General features: G+C 36.8%; 1 protein-coding gene across 1 annotated transcript in view; it reads right to left on the bottom strand.

The window, feature by feature from the left end:
• Positions 1-16,681, bottom strand: part of UGGT2 (UDP-glucose glycoprotein glucosyltransferase 2) — a 168,632-nt gene that overhangs the window by 139,826 nt on the left and 12,125 nt on the right. The window contains exons 3-5 of the mRNA XM_047756237.1: positions 13,800-13,930; positions 12,717-12,829; positions 1,651-1,825 (exon numbers count right to left, since the gene is read on the bottom strand). Coding sequence (XP_047612193.1) covers positions 1,651-1,825; positions 12,717-12,829; positions 13,800-13,930 — 419 coding nt within the window. The remainder of the gene's footprint in view (positions 1-1,650; positions 1,826-12,716; positions 12,830-13,799; positions 13,931-16,681) is intronic.

Raw genomic sequence — 16,681 nt, forward strand, 5'->3', positions numbered from 1 at the left:
TGATTTGACCCCTAGCCTGGGAACCTCTATATGCCATGGGTGTGGCCCTAAAAAGCAAAAAAAAACCAAAAAACAATAAAACAGGAACATATACTTTGATCTCCTATTCCTTTTCTGATATAATTGACATACAACATTGTATTGAAATGCACATATATCAAGACATAATGATTTGATATATGTACATACAGTTGATCTTTGAACAACATGGATTTGAACTGTGTAAACTGTGCTGGTCCATTTATACACGGGGTTTTTTCAGTAGTAAACTATTACATGATCTATGGTTCGTTGTGTCTGCAAATGCAGAACCATGGATACTGAGGAATCTCACACATACAGAGGGCCAACTGTAGGCAATACAAAAGATGTGCAAATGTGTGGCGTATCAGCGCACAAACTTCTGAGTTGTTCAAGGCTCAACTGTATTATGAAATGATTACCATTGTAAATTTCCTTAACATCCGTACCCCACATAGCTATGGGGATTTCTTCTCCTTATAATGAGAACATTAAGATCTACTCTCTTAGCAACTTTCAAATATATGAATATTGAAAACTATAGTCACCAGTACACTGCATCCCCAGAACTTATATCTGCAAGTTTATACCTTTTGATCACCTTCACCCATCAAGCCCCAATCCCTCAACTTTGGCAACCACCAATTACTTCTGTGTTTCTATGAGTTTCTTGTTCTCTCTTTTTTTTTTAACATTCCTTTATTTTTATTTATTTTATTATTATTATTTTTTTGGTATTTTGTCTTTTTAGGGCTGCACCCGTGGCATATGGAGGTTCCCAGGCTAGGGGTAAAATCAGAGCTACAGCTGCTACTGGCCTACACCACAGCAACTCAGGATCTGAGCCATGTCTGCGACCTATGCCACAGCTCACGGCAATGCCGGATCCTTAACCCACTGAGTGAGGCCAGGGATCGAACCCACCACCTCATGGTTACTAGTCAGGTTCATTTAACCACTAAGCCACCACGGGAATTCCTTTTTTTTAACATTCTATATATAAGTGAGGTCAAATGGTATTTGTCTTCCTGCCTGACTTATATCACTTAGCATAATGCCCTCGAAATCCATCCATGTTGTCACAAATTGCAGGATTTCCTTCTTTTTAAAGGGTGAATCATATTCCACACATTTCTTTCCTCACTCATCAATGGACGTTTATGTTGCTCCCAAATAAGTAATGCTAAAATGAGCATGGGGGTGCAGATACCGTTTTGAGACAGTCATTCCATTTCCTTGGGATATATGACCAGAAAAGGAACTGCTGTTCTATTTTTAACTTTCTGTGGCACCTCCACACTGGTTTCCACACTGGCCATACCATTTTACATCCCCAAAAACAGTGCACAAAGATTTCTTTCCTCTGCCTCTTCACCAATGCTTATCACTTGTCTTTTTGATATATAGCTATTCTAATAGATATGAGCTGATAATCTCATTGTGGTTTTGATTTGCAACCTACACCACAGCTCACGGCAACACCGGATCCTTAACCCACTGAGCGAGGCCAGGGATCGAACCCACAACCTTATGGTTCCTAGTCAGATTCATTTCCGCTGCACCACAATGGGAACTTCATCAAATGTATTTTTTATAGCCAAAATTATCTTGGATAAAACAAACATGTACCTGAATATAGTGCCGAAGAACATAAAGAATTTCCCCATTTTGAGCTTTTTCAGACAATACTGTGTGAAATTGACGAAATGCTCTAGTACCCATTTCAGCATAGAGAATAATCACTGGTAAGTTTTCTTTGTTCGTAGGAAATTTATGATCTCCTTTAAACAGATAAGGTTTGGGTCTAAAATGAAAACAAAACACAAACAAGAACTGAAAGTAAAGAACATATGAGAAATATATTATGATACTTTATAAATTCTGTTTATCAAACTTATAGGAATATATATATATTTATGTGTGTGTGTGAATGTATATATACACACACATAAAAGCACAGAATTTAAATTTCCTGTGGCAACTTTGTATACAGAATTTCTAAATGACAGAAAAAAAATAAATTTGATTAACTCAAAACTGAATATTAAAAATATTTTATTTTCAATCAGCATTCACTATTTTTAAAAATAACATACAAATGGAAACATATTTTTAAGTAAAATTTATATTTTTTTCAATTATAAGAATATGATTTTTCATTATAGCTCATAATTCCTGAAAATGAGCTCCACATCTTTAAAAAAACAAAATAAAGGTAGTATACCATATAAAGATCAGTACTTAATATGACTAACTACACATTAAATCCCCAAAGATAATCAAACAAACAGAGTAGTCCTATGGTCTGGCCCTATCATCATAAGGAGATTGGCACCTGGCTTGCCAGGCACTATGCTAGATTCTTTCTATATATTAATAAATTCTATCTTCACTATTAAATTAGTATTAAAGGTAAATACATCTTAAACTTTTTTATTAGTACTGGTTATTGGAAAGGTTGCTAAAGAAAAAAATGCCTGTAGATAAATTTTGAGGCTGAATAGAAAGAAAAAACTAGAAATGAAATTGATATTCCAGAGACAAAGGTAAAGGTTTATCCACCATTTGCTCTTGAGTCTATAATGGTGGGTACCTTCCTAGACCCTAATATATGTACCTTTCAAAGCCTGCTTCTTTAATTCAGGAACCACACAGATATATCATATTTGGCAAAAAACTGCAGTATAAATTTGGAGAATTACTATATAAGAGGGAAAAGCATCTTTGAAAATTGAACAGATTACCTTTAAAAATATAAAATTTCACTTCTTGAATTGACTAAAATTATAAAGGGAAATCATAATTATAAGTGGTGAAAACATTAGAAATGGAGCATCACCAAGTTTTTGAAGATCAATTTAATATGCACCAATTTTAGATGCACAGTCTTAATACTTAGTGATTCTAGTTCTAGAAACTTTTCTGAGATAATATCAAGGAAGCAGTATAAAGATACACATACATAAAAAATATATGTATATGGACATTCAACTATATACTTTTTATAATAGAGGAAAAATGTAAAATGCCTTATATCCATTACAAGGGGTAGGATAATTAAATGTACTTGTTCATTTAATTATGGTATCATTTATTTGATAAATTTTTGAGACTCTACTAGGTGTCAGGTAGATATATAACACAATACATAAATGGGTTGTGTTCCACGATGACAAAGTATATACCTATGTTTATATTTATTTATATGTAAGTCATGTAGAGATGTATAATTCAGTATGAGAAGGATGAAAGTTATTCTTTATAATACAATCCCATGTTGGCTTAAAAAAAGGAATATATCTATATGTGAATATATGTATTAAAAAAGCAAAAAGCAAACAAACAAACCAAGGGTCATTTTCCCTTCCTACTTTGTATTTTTCTGAAGTATTTTAATTTTTTTTATAATGACCATATATAATTTTTTTTAACTTTAAAAATGCAGTTTTCCATTTTGGACAAAAAAAACGGGTCATGCTGATTTGAAGTGGCATTTGGAAAGCAGTCCTTAATACGATACTTCCCAGAAGCTCCAATAATATTTTCGAAGACACAGTAAAAGACAAAAACTCTTGATGAAGCTGACAATTAATAATAACCTTATACTGTAATTTGGGAGTGAAACCCACTAACTATAAAAACAACAGTTTAACTTACAATCATAACTGATGTCTTCCTACTTAAAACATAATATACCTTACTACTTGAAATACAGCAAGGAACTCGCCAAAAAGAAAGACAGCATGATTCTTTGTCCCTTTCTTACTTCCTGATCCATGTTTCAAAGATTCGTTGTCTGAGTATGTCCTAAACTCGACAGATATTATGCTAAACTGTCATTCATTTATTTAGGAGAAAGTGACAACAATCGTCACTGCCCTAAATGAATGTATCTTTCTCTCCCCTGTCCTCAACCAGGAAATACAAGGAGTTTTTAGAAAATTAGGACAAGAATACCATAGAGTAAAGAAAAACAACTTTGATGCCCTAAAATGTGTTGTAATTTAAAAGAAAGGCAAAAGAAGAAAATAACATGAATGCAAAAGTTAATAGATTAGAACAAAAAAGTAGAATAAATGTATCAGTTATTTCTTGAAAATATAAATACATATAAATTAAATCTGGAAAAACTGAAAGAAAATGAAAACTGAAGAAAACGTAGGAATGAGAAACTTCCACAGAGAGGGAAAAAATTTAAATGTTCCTATCACTGCATAGACATATGTTAATATATTATTTGCTTAAATAAAAAAAAAATAACCATCATAGACCACTGTTGACAGTGTGACATAAACCAAGGATTATGTGCCTAAGGTTCACAGAAAGAAAAAATATATTAATACCATATGTAAACACACACACACATATATACACATACACACATATACTTTATATATAAAACAATATATGTGTGTGTGTGTGCACAAACACACACACATTACACTATATATATCTATGTATATGCATTTAGCATCTGTCTGCTAAAGAACTGATTTCACACCAATTATAAGCTATTACATTTGCCTTTTAAGTTTCATGGATCCTGGCAGAAGACATGAGAGTCCTAGGTCAGAAACAAAGAACTCACAACACACAAACAGCATGAGCATCAGTTAGCATGTTTGGATCACACACCATGAGGGTGAAAATGGACCCACCGGAATGTGACACATGCAGTAGGTATGCACCACAGCTAAGAAACACTGAGCCTGGGGAAGCCATCATTTCACAAGCAGTAAACAACCTGCCCTTTGTCCCAGAGCAGACATTAACTTATCCCTCAAAGTCACTTGATGCACAACCCTGAGAAATGGCCTGGGCTCAGAGCAGGCAAGTCCCCACAATCTTGCCCTATGCAGAAAGTCACCATGGCAGAGTTCCTCTCCCAACAACCCACCCTTTGGCCTGACAAATTCTTAACTGAAATCAAATTTTTATAACTATGCCATTCTGATAACAGGAGATGGGAGTAAATGTTTTCAATGTGTCTCATATGGCATGTAATGAAGGCCACTATGAACAAGACTCCAGGGAGCAGGAAGGGGCCCATCTGCAGTATTAACCTTGACGTGCCCACAGGGTTCCAAATTCAGTTGACTGTGCATAAATCCCGAGAGGATGAGTATGTTCCATTTCAGATAGATAGCAGCTAGTCTAAGGTCTATTTTCCATTACAACTGCAAGTATTAACTAGCAGCAATAAATGGGCCAAGAAAGCAACCCCAACCCCTGATGGAAACATTCTATGCATTCTTTCCAGAAATAAAAACATTTAACCCCAAAATGGCACGTAATATTCCAGTTTCAAGACTGTAAAACTTGCCCCTAGTAGTTGCAGCATTAACCACAAACATGGCCTAACCCAAGGCTGCTCAGGGGACAGAATTACATATAAATTTGTACCATTAAGATTAAGAGAAGGTTGTGCCAGCCCACATGTTCACACATGAGTTTGGGGGAGGAAGGAATCTATGCATAGGGTCTGCCCCTGATGCGAGTCAGCCACAAGTGAGGCCCCGGACCTCCATGTTCACACAGCACATAGAGGGAATGCCAAACCCGCAGCAGGCCAGACTGTCAGCCACAGCTGCTGGCTGATTCAGGCTGCTGTCCTGGATCTGGGGTCAAAGCAAACAATTCTTCCCCCTCTCACACTTTCCAGAGCCTATAGTCAGGTGCTAGACTTGAGATTCTACCTCAGTAGCCATGAATTCAATGTGTCCCATCCCAAAGCCTACATTTTCATCTATTTTTTAATCATTCTCTATTTACACCTATACCTTTCATCTGGAAGAATCAAGTACAAGTGAGACAAGAGCATTTTTAAGAAACTTACAGAGAGTTGTTTTGTATATTTTGGAGAGTAAAGGTTGACTCATTTCAAAAATTTTCTGCCATTCTGTGGGTTATCTTTTCGTTTCTATAATGGTCCCCTTTGCTATTCAGAAGCTTTTGCATTCATTTCTAATTTTATTGATTTGAACCCTCTCCTATTTTGTTTGTGATGAGTCTGGCTAAAGGTTTATCAATCTTGTTTATCTTTTCAAAGAACCAACTTTTGGTTTCATTGATCTTTTCTATTGTTTTCTTTGTCTCTATGTTTATGACTAGATTCTGCTCTAATCTTTATGATTCTACTAGTTTTCGGCTTTGTCTTTTCTTCTTTCTCTAGATGTTTAAGGTGTAAGGTTAGGTTGTTTGAGCTTTTTCTTGTTTCCTGAGGTAAGACTGTACTGCTATAAACTTCTCTCTCAGAACTGCTTTTGCTGTGTCCCATAGTTTCGGATTGTTGTATCTTTATTATTATTCGTCCCTAAGTTGCTTTTCCCTTGTGACTTTAAATATTGTTAAATAGGGTTAGGGTTAAGGTTATTTTTTTCTTTGTATTTAATTTTTGTTAATTTGGTTAGTATGAGTTTGTGTTTCTTCTTGGCTTTATTTTGTATGGAATTCTCTGCACTTCCTCAACTTGAGTGTTTCCTTTTCCATATTGGGGAAATTTTCAGCTATAATCTCTTTGATTTCTTCAACGATCCATTGGTTGTTTAGTAGTAGTGTTTAGTTTCCAGGAGTTTGTGTTTTTGCTGTTTTATTTATTTATTTATTATTATTATATTTTTTTTTTTTGCAGCTGATTTCTAATCTCATAGCATTGTGGTCAGAGAAAATGTTTGAAATAATTTCATTTTTTTAAAAGGCTTGATTTGTGGCCTGAGATGTGATCTATTCTGGAGACTGTTCCATGTGCACTTGAGAAGAAAGTATATTCTGCTGCTTTGGGATGAAAAGTTCTATAGATATCGGTTAAGTCTACTTGGTCTAATGTATAATTTAAGGTTTATATTTCCTGATTTTCTGTCTGGATGATCTGGCCATTGCTGTAAGCAGGGTGTTAAAGTCCCCCACTATTATTGTGTTCCTGTTGATTTCTCCTTTTACAGCTGTTAGTTGTCTTGTAGATTGCACCACTCCTATGTTGGGTGCATATATATTTACAATTGTTATATCTTCTTGGATTGAGCCTTTAATCATTATGTAATGTCCTTGTCTCTTGTAATCTTATTTTAAAATCTTTTTGTCTGATATGAATATTGCTACTCCTGCTTTTCTATAATTTCCATTTACATATAATATTTTCTTTAAACCTCTCACTTTAAGTCTGAATGTGTTATTAGATGTGAAGTGTGTCTCCTGTAAAGCAGCATGTATATGGATCTTGCTCTGGTATCCATTTGGCCAGCCTGTGTCTTTCAGTTGGAGCATTTAATCCATTCACATTCAATGTAATTATGGATAAGTACATACTTATTGTCATTTTCTTAATTTTTTTGGATTGCTATTTTGGATTTTTTCTTCCCTTCCTCTTTTTGCTGTCTTCTCTTGTGATTTGCCAACCATCTTTAGTGCTATGTTTGGTTTGCTCTTTCTTTTTTATGTGTGTGACCATTATAGTTATTTGATTTGTGGTTCCCATTATATTTTGATATAACCATCTGTATGTGTGCAGAATTGTTTCTGGTTGCTGGTCTCAATTTCAAATGCATTTTCAATGTTCTGAATTTGTCCTCTCTTCTTCTCAAGCTTGCTACTTTTGTTATTATATTTGTCAACAAGTGATTTGCTACTTTTATATTATCTTTGCCTTTACCAACAAGCTTTTTAATCTGTAATACTTTTGTTTCTAACTGTGGCTGTTCCTTTTCTGCTTAGAGAATTTCCTTTAGTAGTTGATGTATAGCTGGTATGGAGGTGCTGAATTCTTTCACCTTTGCTTGTCTGTAAAGCTTTTGATCTCTCCTCCAAATCTGAATGAGAGTTTTGCTGGGTAGAGTATTCTTGGTTCTAGGTTCCTCCTCTTCATCATCTCAAATGTATCTTGCCACTCTCTTTTGGCTTGTAGAGTTTCTGCTGAAAAATCAGTCATTATCCTTATGGGAATTTCCTAATATGTGATTTGTTGCTTCTCCCTTGTGACTTTAAATATTTTTTCTTTGTATTTAATTTTTGTTAATTTGATTAGTATGTGTTTGTGTTTCTTCTTGGCTTTATTTTGTATGGAATTCTCTGCGCTTCCTCAACTTGAATGTTTCCTTTTCCACAATGGGGAAATTTTCAGCTATAATCTCTTCAAATATTTTCTCTAGCCCTCTCTCTCTCTCTCTCTCCTCCTTCCGGAAATCCTGTGATGTGAATGTTCGTACATTTAACGTTGTCCCAGAGGTCTCTCAGCCTCTCCTCAGTTGTTTTCATTCTTTGTTCTTTCTTCTTTTCTGTGGCAGTGATTTCTAGCTCTGTCTTCTACCTCACTTATATACTCTTCTGCCTCCACTAACCTGCTATTGGTTCCTTCTAGAGTATTTTTCACTTCAGATATTGTGCTATTCGTCTTCTTTAAATCTTCTACCTCTTTGTTAAACATTTTTTTTTAAGTTCTTGATCTGTGTATCCATTCTTTTTCCAAGATCTTGGATCATCTTTACTATCATCATTTCATCACTCTGAATTCTTTTTCAAGTAGATTGTCTATCTTCTCATCAGTTAGTGTTTTTTGTATGTTTCTGTCTTGTTTCTTTGTCTGAAAGCTACCTCTCCGTCATTCCATAATGTCCACCTTTCCATTTATCATCCTCTTGACAGGAGGTATGTAGATGCAGCAGCAGTGCCCAGTCCTGGAGTTCTTCGGGGTGGTATTAGTACATGTGTACCCAGAGCATGTGTTGTGAGCAGCAGTCTCACACTCCCTTTCCTGAAGTTGGGTAGCTATTAGGGATGGGGTTGGTGAGGCAGATGGCAGTGATTCACAGTTTACAGGATTGCTTTTGTAGCACACACGGGTAGCAGTGTCTCCTGCAACCCCTTCTGCTACCAGGTAGCTTTCAGGACTATTTCCTGTAGCTTGCAACATCAGCAGTTGCTCCTGCCACCCCTCCCTTTGCCAGGAAGGCTCTCGGGACTGCTCTCTGTAGCTGTAGGGTCAGATGCTGTCATTCCGCCATCACACTCCCCCCAACTTGCTTGGCCACTCCAGTGATCTCTAAAGCCCCAAGGGTGCGGGGCTTCTTCCTAACTGTTGCCAAAAGGCTCTCTCTGTAGCTGTAGGATGTGTACTTCTGGCGGTCCATCCCCCCACATGGGTGCTAATAGGAGTGCTTTATGTAGCCACTGCAGATCAGAATGTGGATTGTATGGGCCTCTCAAGGCTCTCTCAGTGTGAAACTAGTGCCACTGAAGTGGGCCTTCACAGGGCCAATGGATGGGCCCTGCGGCTTGTGGGGAAAGGGCGCCACTGCTGGTGGCTCTTCTGGCTCTTCTTCCTTTTGCTGCTAGAGCTGGCAGCTTGTGTTATTCCCCTAGGCGGTTACTCTACCTGATCCGAGAACTCTGCAGCCTAAGGGCAGGGCTGTTTCCCAGCTTTTGCAGGGAGCCACCATTGCGGAGTGGCTCCCAAGTTGAAGGAGAACATGTCCTGCAGCATGAGAAAGCACACACGGGGAACAAGGCTGTAGTGGTGGATCCCAGCACCCCCAAACAATGGCATCTAGCCTCTAAGCCCGACTGGGTTGCCTCTGCTTAGATTTCCTCAGTTACAGCTGCCCCATACTCTAGGCCCTCTAGGCTATTTCTATGTGGCCAACCCCAGTTTCTTTCCCACAGTGCTAGCCCCAGCTCCCTCTCTGAGTCTGATTTCTAAGGCCAGAGTTTTAGTTCCTGACACCTGCTAGCACCCACATATGGTTGGCTGCCTGTAGCACTGACCATTTGTGAAGGGTTGTTTCCATTTTAACTGCTTCACGCTGACTGTCTAGAGTTCCTCCTCCATCCTGGCTGATCTCCTTGCTGGTGGGGAACTTCCCGAGTGCAGGAGCTTTTCTTCTTTCCAGCTCCTTCCTGGGGGTGCAGGTCCCATCTTGATTCCTATTGCTTCTGCTTCTTTTTCTTCTTTCTTTTGTCCTATCTGATTTCATGAAGTTTTTCTTGCTCTGTCATAATCCTGAGGTTCTTTTGTCAGTTTTTAGCATATTTTCTGTGTGAATAATTCCACATGTAGCTGTATTTTAAATGTATTTGTGGGAGTAGCTGAGCCTCACATCCTACTACTCTGCCATCTTCCCTCAGCCTTAATAATAATTTTTAAAAGTTACCAAAATTACCTTTAAAAATGCACTAGTAAAAGAAAAAAATACACTGGGGCTGATGATTTCACAATCTATCAATGCTTTAAAAGAATAAATTCTTGTCTATACTAATTCTTACAGAATAACACAGTTGCCTAATTCACTATATGAAGCTAGAATGACATTAAAAATGGCATAAATAGTAAAATAATCTAAATTTAAATAACCTAATAATGGCTAATCTTACTGAAGTAGAAATAAATGAATCTTAATGAAAACAAACAATCTTAATTCAACAAAAATAAGATAATCCCACACTATTAACAAATAGTTTTCCCTAGAAATGCAAAGAGGATATAAGTTTAAAATACATTACCAGGAACATAACAAGGATGTCCACTCTTACTACTTTTATTCAACAGTCTTGAAGTCCTAGCCACACTAATTAGACAAAAGAAAGAAATAAAAGGTATCCAAATTGGAAGGAGAGAGGTAAAACTGTCACTATATGCAGATGACATGATACTATGTATAGAAATCCCTAAAGACTCTTAAACGAATTCAGCAAAATAGCAGGACAGAAATCAATATTCAAAAATTGGTTGCATTTTTGTATACTAACAATGAAATATCAAAAAATGAACATTAAAAAAATACCTTTTAAAACTGTACCCCTAAAAACTGAATACCTAGGGATAAACCTGACCAAGGAGGTTGAAAGACTTATACACTCAGAATTATAAAACATTAACCAAGAAAATTAAACAGTATTCAAAAAAATGGAAAAGAAATCCCATGCTCCTGGATTGGAAGAATCAGTATTGTTAAAATGGTCACACTACCCAAAGCTACAGATTCAATGCAATCCCTATCAAACTACCCATGACATTCTTCACAGAACTAGAACGAACAATCCAAAATGTATATGGAACCATAAAAGACCCAAAATTGCCAAAGCAATCCTGAGTGGGGGGGGGGAACAAGCAGGAGACATAACTCTCCAGGACTTCAGATAATACTAAAAGCTATAGATTATTAAAACAGTGTGATACTGGTACAAAAACAGACATACAGTTCAATAGAACTGAACAGAGAGCTCAGAAATAAATACAGGGACCTATGATCAGTTAATCTTCAACAAAGGATGCAAGAAAATAAAAAGGGAAAAAGACAGTCGCTTCAGCAAGTGGTGCTGGGAAAATTGGACAGCTACATATAAATCAATGAAACTCAAAAAGACACCCTCACACCATGCACAAAAAGACTTAAACATAAAGCAGGATACCATAAAACTCCTCGAAGAGAACATAGGCAAAACATTTTCTGACATAATCGTATCAAATGTTTTCTTAAGTCAATCTCCCAAGGTAATAGAAATAAAAACAAAAATAAACCAACAAGACATAACCAAATTACAAGCTTTTGCACAGTAAAGGAAACCACAAATAAAAAGAAAAGACAACCCATGGCATGGGAGAAAATAGTTTCAAACAATGCAACCAACAAGGGCTTAATCCCCCAAATATACAAACAACTCATACAACTCAACAAGAAAAACACAAACAACCTAACTGAAAAATGGGCAGAGGATCTAAATAGACATTTCTCCAAAGAAGATATAGAGATGGCCAGTAGGCACATGAAAAGATGTTCAACATCACTAATTATTAGAGAAATGAAAATCAAATGAGGTACTACCTCATGCTGGTCAGAATGGATGGCCATCATTAATAAGTCTACAAGTAACAAATGCTGGAGAGGATGTGGAGAAAAGGGAACCCTCCTACAGTGTTGGTGGGAATGTAAATTGGTACAACCACTATGGAAAACAGTATGGAGGTACCTCAGAAAGCCACAAATGGAATCGCTATATGATCCAGCAATTCCACTCCTGGGCATACATCTAGACAAAAGTATAATTCAAAAAAAATACACGCACCCCTATGTATCTATTTAGCACTATTCACAATAGCTAAGACATGGAAACAACCTAAATGTCCATCAACAGATGACTGGATTAAGGAGATATGGTACAATATATAATGGAATACTATTTGGCCATAAAGAACAAAATAATGCCATTTGTAGCAATATGGATGCAACTAGAGATCATCACACTAAGTGAAGTAAGTCATAAGGAGAAGGACAAATAGTATGACATCACTTAGATGTGCAATCTAAAATATGGAACAAATTAACCTATCTACAAAACACAAACAGACTCCCTGACAGAGAAGAGACTTGTGGTTGCCAAGGGGGGAGGGGAAAGAGAGTGGGATGGACTGGGAGTTTAGGGTCAGTAGATGAAAACTATTGCATTGAGTCTGGTTAAACAAGGTCTAACTGTATAGCACAATCTCCTGGGATAGACCATGATGGAAAATAATCAAAAATCAAATCTAAAATCAAAAGTAATCAAGATAAAATATTGAAAGTACTTATATATTTTAGAAAAGGACTTAAACTCAGATATATTCAGAGCACATTCTTTAATATACAATGTCCTGAAACATCGAAATATTTTATTATAAGAAATTTCTATTTCAACCTTCTCTTTTTATAAACAACTTATTAATCTACCTTGAAGTAGCCTTCTTCAGCAGCTTTTTAATCTGATTAATTTTACAGGTGTGTTTCTTATGGATAACCACAAATGCATCACAGCCATCTGGTGGGGGCTCATCAGCTGCAATCTAAGATTTCAAAGATTATATTTAGCTATAGTAGTTGATAATTATAATATTTTTAAAACTAACACATCACTTTGATTAAAATAACTACTATTAAGTTATTGCTCTAATTAAAGTAAAAATATCTATACACAGGCAGAATCAAATATTTTAATGAAATCAACTTTATAGTAGGAAATACATGCTATGAAATTGTTGCAAAGGTCCCTTTAAATTAAAAGTGTCAGAGTTCCCATTGAAGCACAGGGCAAACGAATCTGACTAGGAACCATGAAGTTGTGGGTTCAATCCCTGACCTCGCTCAGTGGGTTAAGGACCCGGTGCTGCTCTGAGTTGTGCTATAGGTCACAGACGTGGCTCAGATCTGGTATTGCTGTGGCTGTGGCAGTGGCCAGCAGTTGCAGCTCCGATTAGACTCCTAGCCTGGGAACTTCCACGTGCCATGGGTACAGACCTAAAAATCAAAAAAAAAATTGAAAGTGTCATTATCATTCACTTCAATGGTGATTTGCCCTCATAAACTCTTTATCCCAAATAACCACAAAATTACATAAAATATTCACTTGCATTATAATCAATGCTAACAATGAGGAGTTCCCATTTGGGTTCAATGGTAATGAACCTGACTAGTAACCATGAGGATACAGGTTCAATCCCTGCCCCCATTCAGTGGGTTGGATAACTGGCATTGCCGTGAACTGTGGTATAGGTCGCAGATGTGGCTTGGATCATGCTGTGGCTGCAGGCAGCTGCAGCTCCAATTCAACCCCTAGCCTGGAAACTTATCATGCCACAGGTGAGGCCCTTTAAAAAAAAAAAAAAAAGTAACAATGAAAATATCAATGATAGGCTGTGGGACCAGGTATTGTAAGTTTTTAGATCTTTTAGAACTAAAAATAGTCACATTAAGATAGATTTATGTACATTGCTAGCATGCTTCTTTGTCAAATACATTTGGGGTATATTTACATACCTGTTGAAACATCTGAACAGTTGGAGAGTATGCCCTTATAGAGAAAGCAAACTTTAAGAGATTGATATGTAAATTGTCTAAAAATTGTCCAGCTTTCTTCAGAATTAAGTTGTAGTAAGAATAATCTGATTCTATAAAAATGAATTCAAAAGAAGAGGATGTTAGTATTTCATATTCAACACACATCTCTGACTGCAGAGTTAACCAAATTAATGTTACATCCTAAGTCTAGTAGGGAGGGTAGAAAGTGCCAAATGGAAAATCAAGATCTGTTTTAATATTTACTTTATTTGGATCTTCCAGTGATGTCCAGGCAATCAATTCAAGTCCAGATGAAAATAATCTTGCCGTTGGAGTTCCCGTCGTGGCTCAGTGGTTAACGAATCCGACTAGGGACCATGAGGTTGCAGGTTTGATCCCTAGCCTTGTTCAGTGGGTTAAGGATCCCACGTTGCTGTGGCTCTGGCGTAGGCCGGCGGCTACAGCTCCGATTAGACCCCTAGCCTGGGAACCTCCATATGCCATGGGAGAGGCCCAAGAAAAGGCAAAAAGACAAAAAAAAAAAAGAAGAAGAAGAAGAAGAAGAGGAAGAAGAAAAATAATCTTGAAAGTAAAATCTATTTGGAAGATGCCAACATATCAGACCAATTCACTCCAAGGTTGTGGAGTTACAATGCATGGGCAAGATTTAGACCCTATTTGCAATTTAACAGAAGAATAAGGGAGTTCCGTTCATGACTCAGTGGTTAACGAACCCAACTAGTATCCATGAGGACATGGGTTGATCCCTGGCCTCACTCAGTGGGTTAAGGATCCAGCATTGCCAAGAGCTATGGTCTAGGCTGCAGATGAGGCTTGGCTCCCACATTGCTATGGCTCTGTCATAGGCTGGCAACTGTAGCTCCAATTAAACCCCTAGCCTTCGAACCTCTGTATGCTGTGGGTATGGCCCTAAAAAGACAAAAAAACAAAAAACAAAAAAAAACGGAGGAGACGAAGAACAGCACAGGTACCATCTCTAGGTCAATTCTTGAAATCGTAATTAAAAATTATTTCTCTAATTATTTGTATAATGCTGTCCTTTCCATTAAGCTATAAACTGTGAAGGCGCGAATCTTTTCTAGCCTTTCAACTGTATCTTCCTAACTTTGGCACACAAAATAGGCATGTAATACATTTCTGAAATTACTAAGTAGTGAATAGATCTCTTCATTCTAGGCAATAGTAATTGCCTATTCCAGTAATTTAAAAGAGTCATCATATGAGAGCAGGTATGCGCAATCACTCCTACTTCTTTAACAAACTACAGGTGATTCCTCAGGAAGTTATGATGAGTTTCTCCCCAAGAACCAAAAAGTAATGCAATTAAGACTCACCTTCAACAGTAAAAGCAACACAATAGAGATCAGAAGAGATGTTATCTTAAAAGTGGATCTTAAAGAAGACCTATTAGCTATAGGGTCAACAAGAAAATAGTTGAAATTAATGTAGTAACATCACAGAAATAAGACCTCATCAGTCAAAAGGGGAATGGTTATCCACGAACACAGAGAAGAGAGTCAACAGAAACAAACGTGCATAGTGCCAGACCATATACACCAAACTTTGTCAAGGTGACTGTTAAAGTTGTCTCTAATGTAGTAATGGATGTAGGATTCAGGGGTTGACAGAAAGTAAACATATATATTTCAGCCGTAACGTGCAAGATCATCATGAATGTATTGGACTGTTTTAGCCAATGTTCAGAAATAACAAAACCAACTAACCTGCTGATAATGGTTTTACCCTTTCAATATCTTTCATGTTTAGTTTCACTTTTCACTCAATTTTTGTCTAGTGGCATTTAATATACATAAATAACTCATCTTTTAAAAAAGCAGCAGTAACAGTCTCCAAAGTCAAGTACTGATTCATTTTATTTGCTTCATAGTTGATTCTGAAATACTTAACATTTATTTCTTCTTCCTCAACCTACAGTAACTTTTGATTATTGTATCAATGAAACTGCTCTCAAAGACACCATTTTTTTGTTTTTGTTGCTTTTTAGGGCCGTACCATGACATATGGAGGTTCCCAGGCTAGGGGTCGAATCAGAGCTATAGCTGCTGGTCTTCGCCACAGCAACGCAGGATCTGAGCCGAGTCTGTGACCTACACCACAGCTTACAGCAATGCCAGATCCTTAATCCACTGAGCGAGGCCAGGGATCGAACCTGCAACCTCATGGTTCCTAGTCGGATTCATTTCCACTGCACCACAACAGGAACTCCTAATTTTTCTGTTGCTAAAAGCCTAATATTTATATTACTTGGTCTGTCTTTAGTATTTGATAACATCTATCACTTACCATTTACTACTACCCTGGCTTTCACTTTCTAGGTTTTCACCTACCTATCCTGGTACTCCTTAGTCTCTAGTCAATGTTCTTCCTCTGATTATCTCTTAAACACTGGTGTTCTTTACCTACTTTCTTCTCATTCTATACCTTCTCCCTGAAACTTAAATTACCTTCTTGATGTTGATAACTCTCAAATCCTACCCTTCAGCCTAGATTATTTTTACCTAAATCTCTTACCTAAATCAGCTTATTGGATAGCCTCAACTGGATACTCCACAAGTATTTCAAATGCAACACAATGAGATGGCAATCATCTTCCTACTTCAAACCTGGTTCTCAGTTATAAGTAGCTGAGTTAGAAACATAACATTCTCTGAAAACTTTTCCATTAAAACATACAAGCACTTTACTTGTGTAGAAATCATTAAAATCTTTAAGGACTTTGAGAATGAGATTTTCCTATTCTGAGAAGATGGAGCAGTGAAGATAAATAAGGATTCCAGAGACAGCTAAACTTGAACATGTCTTATTCACAACACAAAACT

Source organism: Phacochoerus africanus, chromosome 13, assembly GCF_016906955.1.
Source record: "Phacochoerus africanus isolate WHEZ1 chromosome 13, ROS_Pafr_v1, whole genome shotgun sequence".
In the NCBI taxonomy this organism is placed as follows: Eukaryota; Metazoa; Chordata; class Mammalia; order Artiodactyla; family Suidae; genus Phacochoerus; species Phacochoerus africanus.